The sequence below is a fragment of the Macrobrachium nipponense genome, chromosome 26 (genome assembly GCF_015104395.2).
Source record: "Macrobrachium nipponense isolate FS-2020 chromosome 26, ASM1510439v2, whole genome shotgun sequence".
NCBI lineage: Eukaryota > Metazoa > Arthropoda > Malacostraca > Decapoda > Palaemonidae > Macrobrachium > Macrobrachium nipponense.
In genome coordinates this window covers 30,592,970-30,607,389 of record NC_087215.1, presented here as the reverse complement: position 1 = coordinate 30,607,389, position 14,420 = coordinate 30,592,970, and the positions used below count along the sequence as shown (strand labels likewise).

Genomic DNA, 14,420 nt, shown 5'->3' with positions numbered 1-14,420 from the left:
ACACATTTTCAGTAATAATATGCATATCTGCAAGTTTCACTGGACATATTCTTTCAGTAATACTAATATGCATATCTGCAAGTCTCACTGGACATATTTTTTTCAGTAATAATATGCATATGTGCAAGTCTCACCGGACATATTCTTTTCAGTAAAAATATGCATATGTGCAAGTCTCACCGGACATATTTTTTTCAGTAATAATATGCATATCTGCAAGTTTCACCGGACATATTCTTTTCAGTAATAATATGCATATGCAAGTCTCCTGTATATCTGTTAGCATATTCTGCAAGTCCTCGGACATATTTTCAGTAATAATATGCATATCTGCAAGTCTTACTGGACATATTGTTTTCAGTAATAATATGCATATCTGCAAGTCTCACCGGACATATTTCCAGTAATAATATGCATATTTGCAAGTCTCGCCAGACATATTTTCAGTAATAGTATGCATATCTGCAAGTCTTAATAGCATTTGTTAGGAATTGAGATATGTCTGTTAATGGCACTCTATGCACTTCAATTATTGTTGTTAAGTGATTAACTAACATCTTTCTTTACAGTGAACTGGAAGTATAGGGGCAGTACATAATGGGGAGAGAAATTGTGCTTAATTTTAGAGAATTTTTAAGAGAGTAGCCATTCTCGACAACTGGGAACTTTTCTATGAGTGCCCAAACTCTTGAACTCTTAGCTCCTGAGCTACTAGCTCTCCTGGCATCCAGCTAACCTGGCACCAACTCCACCTTGGCGCCAACTCTTGCACCAATTTCTCTCCTACTGCTGACCTTACTTATTTCTCCACTTGCTCCCTCATTTCCTTCCCATGCCATTGCCAGTCTTGTGTCTGGGTTAACAGATGTTAACCTTATAATAGTGAAGTGTGACATAGTGGAGGAGGTGCCTACTCGTCAAGCCAATGCTCCTAGGCAAGGGTCACTGGTGTACGTCCGTACTCTTGGGAGCAGGTATAAAAGAAACACAAGGGAAGTTGGTGGGGTGTGCCTGGAGGTAATTGCTTCCTCAGTCAAGCCTGTTGCTGGTCACAGGTACCGACAGACAGCCTCGGGAAATGCGTCTTACTGGAAGGGTAGTGGAAGAGGGCTATCCAGCTCTATCAGTTCTCCCAAGCCGAATCCAAAAGGGTTTTGCCCTGGATAGTTGCCCCTCAGTTGATCCTGCTGTCCACAGGTATCAACAGACAGCCATTGGAAAGCTTTCCATGGAGATAATTTTTATTCTAGTGATACTTCTGTGTAGATAAATCCCCGATGGTGGTTTTTCTATTACGTAAATTTAGGCCGTTAAAGAGGTGCTTTTAAGATGATAGTCGCTCTTCTTTGTTCTCCTGTAACATCTTGGGGAGGAATGTAGTCCACCCTCTTTGTTTATAACTTCTGGGACAGTCTTGAACTTTTGTCTTGTGAACTTCCGTTTGTGGAACACTGGTATTGGTGCCAAGTGGAATAATAGCACCCTATTGCCTGAGCTCCCAATAGCACTCGAGCGCCCTGTTGCGCCTGAGTGCCGTCTCACCAGCTCTGAGGGATCTGGTGCCAGCCTACTAAAGGCTGATGCCAATCTCAATTTAGCTTGGTGCCTGTTTTTTCTAAGAACATACTGTTGTATTTTCAAGTGCAATTTCTAGTTGAAAGCCTAACTCTGGTCTTCTCCCTCTGATGCTTAGACAGACTTAGTCCTCCTGGCTGAAGTTCTGGTCAAGATTTTGAAGTAGGTGTTTTTCTTGACTGACATTAGGAGTCTCTCAAGTGTTCCCAGAGTAATGGCGAGGAGCACCCAGCCACTTTCACCCCTCTTTCTTCGTCTTCAGCTACTTCAGGCTAGCTTTCTGCATCAGGCGTTGAATTCCCAATCATCCGACACCAGTTCCAGTGCTCATTTTTTTTCTTTATATACTATGCTTCCTCTGGAATGCCTAGTTCCTTTTCATAATTATTCTTTTAGATCATTGTGTTTGACTGCAACAGAATATGTCTCCTGGTTTTGTTCAAGGCCTTCTGTTGCTCATGATCAGGCTTTTGTGTTATTTTTGGACTTTACAAGTTCCTATAATTGTGTCAGATTTTAATCTTAGCCAAGTACAGTTCCGCTTTGGTTTTTGGTCTCTACAAGGTGTCATCGAGTCCACGCTGGGCATTACCACTTTAAGAGTCGACCCCTCCCTGATGGCCATGTGCCCATGGTTTTCAAGTATTGGCAGGATCAACAACTATACTCTGTTTTTTTTCATCTGTCCATCCGCCTGTGGTGGTTTTGTATGGTAACACTGCGTCCCGGGCTTTAGATAGTTACATTCAGCTTACATTCAACAATTATGATAATATCCTATTTCGAATATTAACGGTGTAATTCGCATACAGTAAATTATTAAAACACTTTTCAGTTGCAAATGTACACCCAGATATCCTTTTATTTACCTAAAACTTACACATAGCGTAACTATCTAAAGCTTGGGACGCAGTGTTACCATACAAAAACACCACAGGCGGATGGACAGATTAAAAAAAACAGAGTATAGTCATAGTCTTCTTGTCTGCTCGAAGATTCTAGTTTGTTCGGTTACAGAGATGAATTGAATAGTCCAATTGTCCATTTTCTGGGGAATTTGTGGGAGTTCTTGGATATGTAGGATACTTCGTTTTCATGTTGATTTACAACTCCGGAAGATATTTCAGAACAGTCTCATGAGACAGAGTCTGCCAGTGAGGGAGTTTAGACTTTGTCAACGGCACATGCCTTTTCTTGAGCCTTCACTCTGCTTTTCTTTTGCTCTCTTTTTGGCCATGTGTTAGGGGACTGGACTCACTTATCATCTAAGTGTCCGTACACAGTCCTCGGTTGGTAATTGAATGGTTTACAAATGCAAACAGCAGTGTGTCTGGAGATGTTTGACAATCAATCTCTCTCTCTCTCTCTCTCTCTCTCTCCAGGCAGGAAGGGGATACTCTTCAATTTCTTCTCTTCATCTTAGTACAATAATGTCGGGAAAACACGGAAGTTAGCCAAAATAGATATATTCTCTGAGTAGTTTACATCTTGAGATAGACTTTTCAGAAGAGAGTGCTAATGCTTCCTAGAGAGTTGGAGGACGAAGAAGAAGTGAAGTGTTACAAAGTTATGTACAGTGGAATAGGTTACAAACCTAACAGAGATACGTGTGCATGAACGAACACCTTTTTTAGGTTAAGTCGATTCATCATATTCAGTTAGTTCTCGTGGGAGCAAAAGTAGGTTCCCGGAGCAAGAGGAGGTGTTCGTTCGTGTGTTGGTTATTTTGCTTACGTAGCCTTCGTGCATCCTGCGACTGTGTTTTTGGGAGTTTCTTTCCTGCTCGACCTGTGACCTGATTCGGAGTTATGCTTTTATTCTAAGGAATGTATTAATTTCTTTTTATCATGGAATTGATATTACATATCATTACATATAAACTCCAGCATGTCCCACAAAACCAACAGGGATAAGGATTCATTCTGGGCGCTGCTGATTATCCTGGAATTGCAGTCGGACCCAAAATGGGATCTGTCTGAATTTAGTCTCGGAAGAAATCGCTCATCATGAGAGTAGTCTTAGACTGCGTCTCACCTCTTGTTATAGTCGAGGGAGCCCACTCAAGGAACCGGAATTTCCGGGATGTGTTCCCAGGAAAACAGAACTTTCATACATATGAAAGTGATATGGAACTCTTTCGCGTAAGGCTTCAGTTCTCAAATCTCACCATATGCTAGACTGTGGTATGTCTCCTTCAAGACAGCAATCCTTATGTTTTCACATTAGCATTCACTGCCAAGTGGCAACAAACAGTTATTTGAAACCTTTCTAGTTCTACTGGATCATCTGGCGGTTGAACTGAACAGTCAGAAACTCGCTCTTTCTCCTGGGTGGATCTTGGATCCCCTGATCTATCAGTTGAGTGCTATCTGTGTGGCAGGCTAACCTAATCTGTCTACCTTCTTAAAGAACCTTATAGCAATGGAGACAGACAGAAGCCATACTGCAAGAAGGTCCAACCTGGGATTCTACTCTCATCCACTGTCTGAAGGGTCAAAGAAGATGCTGGACTTTTTTCAGGCTCGTTGGAACATTACAACGTTCCTAGTAGCCTTGTTCTAACTTGCATTTTATTGGTCCAATCACTGCAATTGATTGGTGGACTCTCCCAGAATCCTTTCACCTTTTGTATCTTCTTAAACAACCCCACTCCAAGAGATACCAGCAGCATGGTATGCTCCTATGCAGACAGGCTTTGGGCTGCATGGGAGTTTTTCAGGAGGGGTTTATTTCAGAGGTCCAACAAGAGGCATTTGAGAGATGCAGATGGGGGTATTGAGCTATGTCTGATTCAGCAACGTGTTTAGCGCATTTACCCTGGGATTTCACGAAGAACGAACACCCTTCCATGACCTGGATCCGTTCTCTCTCTCTCTCTCTCAACTTAATGTAAGAGAAGACAAGTCTTGTCAGCCGGGAACAGTGCCCTGGGCCCAGGAGCACACATCAGGCAGAGCTTTTTCCTTGCCTGATTTCCATATTGCCAGGGGTCACCTCACCATGAGCGGCTAGGGGCACCCGATATCTTCTGTAAGTATTTTTCTGGCGACCAGCTCAGTGGGCATCGCCTCATCCTGGCACCAACTAAGTAGTACGTATACTTAATGCCCAGTGCCAACTTACCTGTACCAGGTGCCAACTCTCCTTACATCCTTGGTTTTTGGGAAGAGTAAGAAGCTCTCTATTTTGTTTGAGTTTTTCTGATATTGGCTGAGCAGGTTTGAGGCACTGTATGTCCCAACTTCTTTCTACAATTGACCAACTGGAAGTGTAATAGATTTCATTTCTCTTTTTTAAAGGAAGTTAAAACAGTGTTAGATTCTTGCAGTACCTTGGGATTATTTTTAGTAACTGGCATGGCATTTTGGAAGAAAAATAGGATGTTCTCCTATTCTCTATTCACCTTGTAGTAAGGTGCTGAGACTTGTGAGAGCCAGGGGGTAAAATGTGCGTGGAGCACCCATCACTATCAGTGCTGGGTTGTGGATTTATTTCAGTGCAGGTGACAGTCTTATCTGGTTGTGTTTATAGTGGTACTGTGCCCAGGGCAAGGGCACATATGAATGTTTTGCTAGCCATCAGGACAACTCCTTTGCTGCAAAGTTCCCACTTGAGTAGAGGCGTTGCAGCACAACTTTATTGCCATGCCGTTAAAAGTTAAGTGGGACAACAACCGGAGGTATGCTCAGGGTAAGGGCATTTTCATTTATGAATGCTTTGCTAGCCATCAGATTATATCTGATGCTGCAGAGCTTCCCTGATACTTTGCCAGCCATCAGGACAACTTCACTGCAAAGTTCCCATTTAAGTAGAGGTGCTGCACAGCTTTACTGCCAAGCCCCAATAGGTTAAGTTCAGTACCAACCAGAGGCAGTTTGCTACTGCAGGCTCTCTTAGCTAACAAGGAATTACAAACATTGTATTCAGTGCTAGCAATCCTTTTTATTTCTATTTCAATTCAGTACATGACTTAATGTTTTGAGGTAGAATATGCCCAATTGCCCATGTATCCTACCACCTATTAGTGTTGGAATCAGCAATGTAATTACTGGGTAAGTTCCTTACATAAAAATACGGATGGATCAAAGTCAGATAGTGGTGTTGGCTGTGCAGTTATCCTTGGTGATACAGCATATACAGCTAAACTACCTGACTTTGCATCCATATTCACAGCAGAATTAACAGTCATAGTCTCTGCCCTGGATATAGTTTTTCTAAGTAGCGACACTAATTTTGTCATTTACTCGGATTCCAAAAGCACTTTAGAAGCTACTAAAAAATTCAATAGCTTCCATCTGTTAGTTCAAAAAGTTCAAGAATCACTCCTCCATTTGTATTATTTGCGTAAATCTGTCTCTTTCTGTTGGGTCCCTTCACATGTGGGGATTTGCGGAAACGAGATGGCAGATAGGGAAGCGAAAGCTGCTAGTGTCTCCTCAGAAACAGCCTTTAGTAAAGTGCCTCATACAGATCTAAAAGGTCCTTTTAGGTCTTATATTTTAAGTAAATGGCAAGAAAGATGGACTTCTCCTCATCTTGCCAATAATATAAAGTACAGAAATATTAGAAATAATATATTGACGTGGCCTTCGTCTTTCCAGTCTGATAGGCGAACAGAAATAGTTTTAAGCAGACAGGATTGGGCACACTTATTTGACCCATCAGTTTATTTTAGAAGGGGGCAGCCTCCCAGAGTGTGCTTGCGGTGGCGAGATGCTAACAGTGGAGCACATTCTGGTTGCTTGCTCCAGATATTTTAACCAGAGAGAGAGATATCTTAGGGGTAAATCCCTTTGTGATATTTTGGGAGATGATGCAGATATTTCTGCTCTCATCTCCTTTTTAAAGTCTAGAAAAATTTTTAATAACATTTAATTATTTTTTAACTATCTCATCATAGATATATATTTATTTATTAAGCATTTTCTTCATTCATTAATTCATTCATTTCTCATATGGTAATTTATATGTGAACCATTTTCTTCATACAGTTATTAACTCATTTATAATGTAATTTATTTACTTTCCATTACGGCGCTGAATGGCTTCTTTGGCCCCAGTGCCTAGGCTTTTGCCCTAAAACTCATACATCCATCCATCCATCCTTACATGAAAATGACATTTTTATAACAAAATAAAGTTTTATATATACTTACCCAGTAATTACATGATCAGAGTCCCTCCCCTCTGATGGACATATGGCAGAAACAGAATGGGCACATTTGCTTAGTAGTTACGGATTTTCCCATCAGGGGGAACTAGATTCCGGCTTTGGACACTGTGAAAATTTACCCACAAAAATTTGAATTTAAGTTGCTGTGCAAGAAGAAACTATAGTGATGTAATTAATGGGTAAGTATACATATATAAAACTTTTATTATAAAAATGTCATTTTAGAAGTTTCCACAAATTTAATATGTACACGTATTTTCTTGTCTTTTTGTGCAAATTAGCATGTTTATGGATTTTCTGAATCTAAGTTCAGTCATTTCTTCTACATTTCAGTTTTCAAACATTTGTAAGCCTCTTGTGATTCTGCTGTTAGCATCACTAACTGTACACTAGCTTTCTGAGGCTCCCTTTCAGCACCCCCTTGAAGCCTCCAGTTTTGTGATGAGTAATAAAGAATGCAGTGCTGTGCTGCAGTTTCTGGGTACGGGAGTTTTCTCCGGTCTGCATCAGGATGAATTGAGAATTCTTCCTGAAGAGCCTTGACTTTGGTCAAGATCTCATCCCCAGGGGTCCTAGCTTTGGCTTGGATCCTTGGTGATTTCAGTTTTTGGCCTCTTGGCCTTCCCTGACAGAATGGAATTCTTTTTCTTACGCCCTTTTTGTCCTCACTGCCTGTCCTGACCTACTATTTGCTAAAATAGGAAGTCTTTCCCTTCTTAGAAATTGCTAGGATTCTATGGAGTGTTGCTTGTCCGTAAGGAGGAGTACCAGTCTTGCTTCATTTAGAGGCAGAGCACTTGGCAAAATTATTTAGCCATAACACTTAGGGCACTCTTCTCTACAAGGCTTCCTTTAGGAAGGATGTCCTGGTGACAAGAATTGTCCGTGATGTCTGTTACGAGGACTGTTCTGAGATACTGTAAAATGTTCAGAAGAGGCTGTAACAACTACAGCTATTGACCCTTAACTGATAATTAAAAGCCTATGCTTGGTCTGGTAGCATGCAGCAAGAAGCATCCCTTAAGTACTATGAATTTCCTGAGATGTGGTTTCATCCTTGTCACTTTCCTTGAGCACCTGGCCATGACCTGGAGCTCAACGCCTCTTGAGTTACACAAATGCCATCGGGGACCACCATGATAGATTTTTTGTTTCTCACTCCTGCTATTATTGCTCCAGCAGCATCTTCTATGACTTATGTCCCATCCAGGGTACCTGCCTTGACTCTGTTCTTGGTCTGGTAGAAATTTGAAGGGTTTATGGCTACAAGTCTTGAGTGGTACACTGTACTTGACTATCTGAGTTTTCCTCATTGTCTTCCTTTCTCTTCCTCCTTTCCCTTACCATCTTCACTTCCCCCATAACTGGACTGGCAGATGCTCAGGAAGGCCTAGAAGGCAACACTCCTCAAGGCTAGGAAGTCATCCTTTGGACATTGCTCTTCTACTGAGAGTAATGATGGTGATGGTTACCTCAATGCTCATGGGAACAGCATAGTCGTTAAATGCGTGGATTGGTTTGTGAGCTTGCTCTTTGTTGATCCTCCAGCAAATGGCCACTCTTTTTTAGGTTGCCTACTCAGTCTTCTTGGGAATGATGGTTGACTTAGACATTGATTGGACATGCAGCTGTGTGTGGGTGGTGGGTGAGCAAACAGATCACTCATAAGCTTTTTCTTAGCTGATCCACATGATGTGAGCAGTCACCTGCCAAGTCTCTTGAGGGACCATGATCAGCCAGACAGTGACTTCAGAAGTAGATGGTAGACAGGGTATGGGAAACAGATCAGATTATGACATAGTTTGGAACCGATTGCAGGCTCGTGCCAGGTTGTTTAAAGCTGTGCTACTCTAGTGGTGAATGGATTGGATAATGAGCTTGTGTGTGACCAATTCCTTAAGCATGAATCCACTCTTGTGTGGTCACAAGTTCATTCTATCAAGAGAAGAACTGACTCATCTGTTTCCCTAAAGTAGAAGGACAGAAGGCAAAATCTCAGTACTTTGGAGTCTGTTCTGTACTTCATGAGAGGTACTTGTGACTGGTTTATGGACTGCCACGAGCATGACCACACTCCCATATTTAGCACTGGCCCACACTGCCCTCAGCTTGGGTCTCACTTGGAGTGTGCTTGGCCCAGGTCCGATCTTGACCATGTATAGTTCAGTATCACCCTGCATGGGAAGGGTAGTGCATGCTTTGTTACTGAAGGCAGTTTTGGTATTGCCCTGTCTTTTGAGTGGACTCTGCCCTACTTGTGCTTGTCACATCCAAGCATAGATATTTTTCTTTGATTTGACCCCTTTTGTACTGACATCTCTTTGGAAGCTAATTACTTAATTCCCTTTGTTATGTTACTAGAAGAATTTTCATGAGATTTCTTACTCGCTGTAGGGCTTTTATTTTTCCATTAATCCCTTCTTAGAGGGAAATATGCATTGGTAACTTTCTCTTTTCATTATACTTAACCTAGAAGCCTAATCTTAGAAGACAAGACTTCATAGGGCAGTTGATGGAAGCTTAGTATGTGTGCTTTCCCTCTCACTTCTCCTTCAGTACCTCATCCCTGTTTATATCATTTAAGGTCTGCTGACACTAGCTTTTCTTCTTATACTATTTGTTGATAAATTCATTCATCCTTCAGGATTGGGTCTTTCTGGAATCCTCCTTCTGCCTTTACAAAAGTAAGGCACTTTTCAGGTAAGTGCAGTAATCTGTTGCTTCATTATGGAGTCAGGGTTCCCATTGTCACCAAGGGTTCATGATTTCTTAGCCATTTCCTTGCGCTGCCTTCCAAGTTTCCACCTAGAAATAGAATGGGAAAGGTGAAGGGGAGGAGGATTGTTGATTGTGGAGTAGGAAGAGGTTCTTCAAAGTTATTCCATCAACTGCTAGGCCTCCTTTTCATCAGGTTTTGTTTCTCATATTGAGAAGGAATGTGCATGACCTTCTTTCCCTCGAAGACTCCATTCTAGCCTATTTAGAGGCTTGAGAAGTGAAGGCAAAGGTACAGTTCTGTTTTCACCTCTGCTTCGTCTATCTGACTAACATGTGATCCATGTTCATGGGAAGTGCTGAAGAGCTTATTCTTAGCTTCTGTCAGTAGTATCACTCGCTTCTCTCTGCCCTGCATGAGATTTTTTTTCTTGAGTAGCTCTTGTTTTACCATTTGAGCAGTCTTTTAATAAAACTGATGTTGATGTACATGGTTGAACCCTACGAGGCTTCTGTTTTCCATAAGGAATTGCTCATAGAACTACTGGAACTTTACTTGCTATTTCTCCAGTGCTGCTGCAGTGCTTATTGCTTCCTTGTCAGTACCGTATTAGTCAACTGGAAGGAGAGCTTAGCACGTCATATTTTGATCCTGCATCCCTAGCCAATGCCTTAGTCTCTTGGCAAGGAAGGACCTTATTTATGCTTATTTTATAGTCATAGGGTCCAAAGTTTCCATCTAGGCCCAGGAAAGGAGCCAGACCTACTAACTTTCTTCTTCATTTCTACAAGATGATATTTTTAGGTCTTTGGCTCTTGATTCTTGGTCATATAGTGGTGCTCAAACTGATAGCTTTCTCACCTAAGGTTCATGTATGGCCTTAGGTTGGGGACGACATTGGACACATGCACCTATCTGAAGACTCAGGTCTGACAGTGTATTCTCTCCTTTTGATGAGGGGGAGGTCAGGTGCAGAGAATTATCATTTATCCCTAGGTGACTATAGCTTTTTGCACTGTCCTTGACTTCATGCTCCTTTACCCATGCATCATTCTTAACAGATGGTTGAACATGGTGAACTAGACTCTGGCAAAGGGCCCTGTGAGCCTTTCAAGTTGGATGCCTGGTTGTGTAGGAGATTACAGGAGTAAGGCTAAGGCCCCACCGAATCCGGCGCGGCGCATCGCGTGCGTCCAACACGGCTACGCGTCGCATGCGTTTCGATCAACTGTCATAGTTCAAACACGAGTGGCCCCACACGGCGCATGAGCGTGCGTGGCGTCAGGTGCGTTACCGGACTAGACGCACAAGGAACAAAACATTTTGTTTTTAGCCGCACGTGGACGTGCGTCTCCGAGCTGGGGTCCGCATGAAGGAAGAAATTGTGGTAGACCTACAACAACCTGCATTTGAACCACCAGCCCAACTTTGAGTTATAATCAAATGTGATGATTTGTGGTTATGATAGAGGATTAAAGTATTTTTTTTTTATTATATTCTAATGGATACATTTATGTAAATATCTTTGTTTCAGAAGTTCCTGTATCAAAGTGTTCAGTTCACACGCAATTCTACGTATCTTAATTTTTGTATTAAATAAAATAAAGTGCAACTTTACAAATTTCGAAATCAGTAATCCTTCCCTCAGAGTTACTACAAGTTTCTTACGTTGATATGGATCTTCTGTAATTGGTATCAAATTTTGATATTCGAGATATAATGCCCTCGTGAATGAAGTCAAAGGTTTTCGGCGTTATCCGACAATAAAAAAAAAAAAAAAAAACTTGTCTGGACGCTATCGTAACTTATGAAAGAGTTTTGCATATTCTCCACTCTTTCCTCTTCTAAATTTATATCATACGTCCAGATTTTCCTACTGTTCAACCCCTCTAATTTGGTTGACAGCACCGAGTCAGAGGAAAACCTCGCGCGCTCCCTTCATAACGGCAACTACTGCTGAAGTTTGAATTGTCCGTCTTATAACCGTCACTCGTGTGTCTGGTTGGGCCACACGCGCAGAAGACGGACACGCTTGTAGACGGATAGCCGTGTTGCACGCACGCGACGCGCCGCGACGGATTCGGTGGGGCCTTAGCCTAAGCCTTCCCTTGCAGATGCACCTGTCTGTGAAGAGGATATTTCCAAGTTTTGATTGACCTTCCTTGCAGTCTCTTGCTTTTGACACAGACTATATGGGATACATTAGAAGTTAACAGCTTTAGATTCTGATTCCTTTGAAACAGTGTCATCCATGGGATAATGAAAGACAAAGGTTTATATCCTTGTAGGAACAAATTTAAAATTCAAGATAATTTTTCTTTTTCTTAGGTGTATAGGTATACAAACCTGAAGATTATTATCATAATACAGCCTCTAGACCCCTTCCCCCATTTTTGTCCATGTTGCTGAAGGAAAGAGTGATTAAGTCATCAACAGATTAGAGGCAGTGTCCACTAAACCTCCTTATCACTATTGAGCTGTGTTTGTTTGGGAAAAATATAAAGTATCTTATATGTGTAATTTTTCATGTTTATTTTTTAAGATTAATTATGAATGTGGCATGCGCACATCCAGTTTCTTTTGCGATATTATGAAGTTCTCTGACTTGAAGCATATAGCATTTAAAAAAATCCTACTGTCTCTCTTTCAGGACCACGACGGAATGGTCAAAGAGCCATATGCTTGCCATATATGCAATTCCAAATATTCCCTAGGGATCTTCCTGACACGGCATCTTATCAATGTCCACAGTTTTCATTGGCCTCCTGGGCATAGTAGATTCAGGTAAGATAACTAGGAAGGAATTATGTTAGCTTTATGTCATTTATTTCTCCTTTTTTAAATTTCTACACTTTTGTATCTAAAGCTTTCTGGATCTTTCAGCTGATTTCTAACTTTTATCCATTTCCATAAAAAAAGCAAAAAAATTCTTAAGCCATTGACTAAATTGCAGTTAAACATAACTCTTTTACTGAAGTATTTAAGCCTAGTTTCTCAAGACCTTGTTTTGGTAGGGGATTTACATTGCAATTGTTCCATGTATTACTTGGCCAGTGCTAACTGGATAATACTGAATTGTAAAATCCTCCCTGTTCTGATAGGAAGGTCTTTTTAAATTTGCTCGTTAAATAACAGGCAATGATATAGTATTGTTGTTGCATTATTAGGTGTGAGAAGTTCTGATGTTGGGTTTCATTGGTGTAACCATTTCACTGATAGGGACTAATGTACAGTCAACCCCCAGTATTCGGGGAGGATAAGGACAACAAAAACCTGCGAATAGCTAAAAATAGTTTACACATAACTGCTTTTTTTAACAGTTCAAACACCAAATATTTCATGCAACATAAAAACACCATACAATCAAACAAATCAAACACCAAATATATACCCGAAACTATCATCCTACACAGAATGGGCCTTAACTATCATCTAAAACACCATAATATCATTTCAAAGTCATGTTACAACATTACCCTTTAAAAATATATGGGTTATAAATATGTAAGTATTAAAACTATTTAAGTTGCCTATATTTTCAAGTACAGGCAGTCCCCGGTTATTGGCAGGGATTCCATTCCTGACAGCGTGACAGTAACTGAAAATTAACGATAACAGCGCTCACTGGCACCAATAACCGGATGCCAGCAGAGTCTGGTGCCGAAAATCCAGTTATCGTGGCTAGACAAGTGCTGTAAAACCGGATTGCTGATAACCAAGGCCACCAATAACCAGAGACTGCCTGTAGTACATCCATTTTCTCACAGTATTGAAGCAGTTCTGTGTCATTTGTCGAACAAATATAGTTGTGCTTTGAACTGACCGACTGTCCTGTTTATACTGTTGTCGAGATTTGCAGACTCACCTATTCACAGCTTTCTCTTTGGTCCACATCTACCCATTATTTGTGGGAAATTTCTCCATTTGTGATATTTTTCATTGAGAAATGTTTGCAAATTATTTTCTTTTCATATAATTTTTGTGACTGCACTTTTTGTGATAAAACTATTGTAATATTCAGTGATAAGATTTTGAGAGAGTTCTTTAGTTTGAACTATCAAAAAAGCCAGTTAGAAATATTTTAGAGGGGTTCTAAGTATTTGTGGATTTTAACTATTCGCTGGGGTTCTGGGAAGCAACCCCTTCGAATAAGGGGGGGGTTTACTTGTATTTGACAGCCTATCGCATCCTACAAGAAAAACTGTATCAACATTCTTTTACTTTACAATGTATAGTTTAATGATAACCATATTCAGCAAAATAAAGAAAAGAATTAAGCATTTTAGTATAAAATTTAGCATAAAAGGTGTACAAAATTGTCATGCACAGCTGACTTGAGATTGAATGAGGGAATGTTGATACTGTTGAGAGAAGAAGAGACTGTTTAAATATTACTGTATGTGCAAAGGAATCACAAAACTTTTGCGTGATATCAGATTTGCAGGTTTACCACAAGGAGGAGAAAATGAAAAGTTAAGTATGTACTAAGTAGTTTTGTGTAATTGTTACACATTTTCTAGGTACAATGATAATTGCTTGTAATGATTTTATAAAATGTAACATCCTTGAGTCTGCTTTTATAAAATTTTATCATGAGGACATAATGAACATTAGTTCTGGTCATTTTAAGTTAGATGGTTTTATTATTGAAGAAATTGTTAAGCAATTGTGTACAAATATTTCTTGAAAGAAGTCGTTTGTTTGTATGTAATTTTGTTTATGCTCATTGTCCAATTTTTGTTTTAGAGTATGATGTGTGTATTTTTACTGTACTTAAAAGGATCGGTTTGTTCATTGTGTTTTTAACTGCCAATCTTGTTGTTAGATTTTGAGGTGTTGGAAACTTAGTTTGTTTGTAGTAAGAATGGACTTGTAAGATTGTTTGGCTTTTACTTTTCTAACTGCTATTTAGCTGATTTTTAAGTAATTTACGACCTATTCTTATGATAAGTTTTC

At 40.3% G+C, this 14,420-nt stretch overlaps 1 protein-coding gene across 1 annotated transcript in view; it reads left to right on the top strand.

Moving 5' to 3' along the window:
* The window catches only part of LOC135200138 (histone H4 transcription factor-like), a 162,671-nt gene that overhangs the window by 133,523 nt on the left and 14,728 nt on the right, over nt 1-14,420 (top strand). Inside the window, exon 9 of the mRNA XM_064228473.1 lies at nt 12,115-12,248. Coding sequence (XP_064084543.1) covers nt 12,115-12,248 — 134 coding nt within the window. The remainder of the gene's footprint in view (nt 1-12,114; nt 12,249-14,420) is intronic.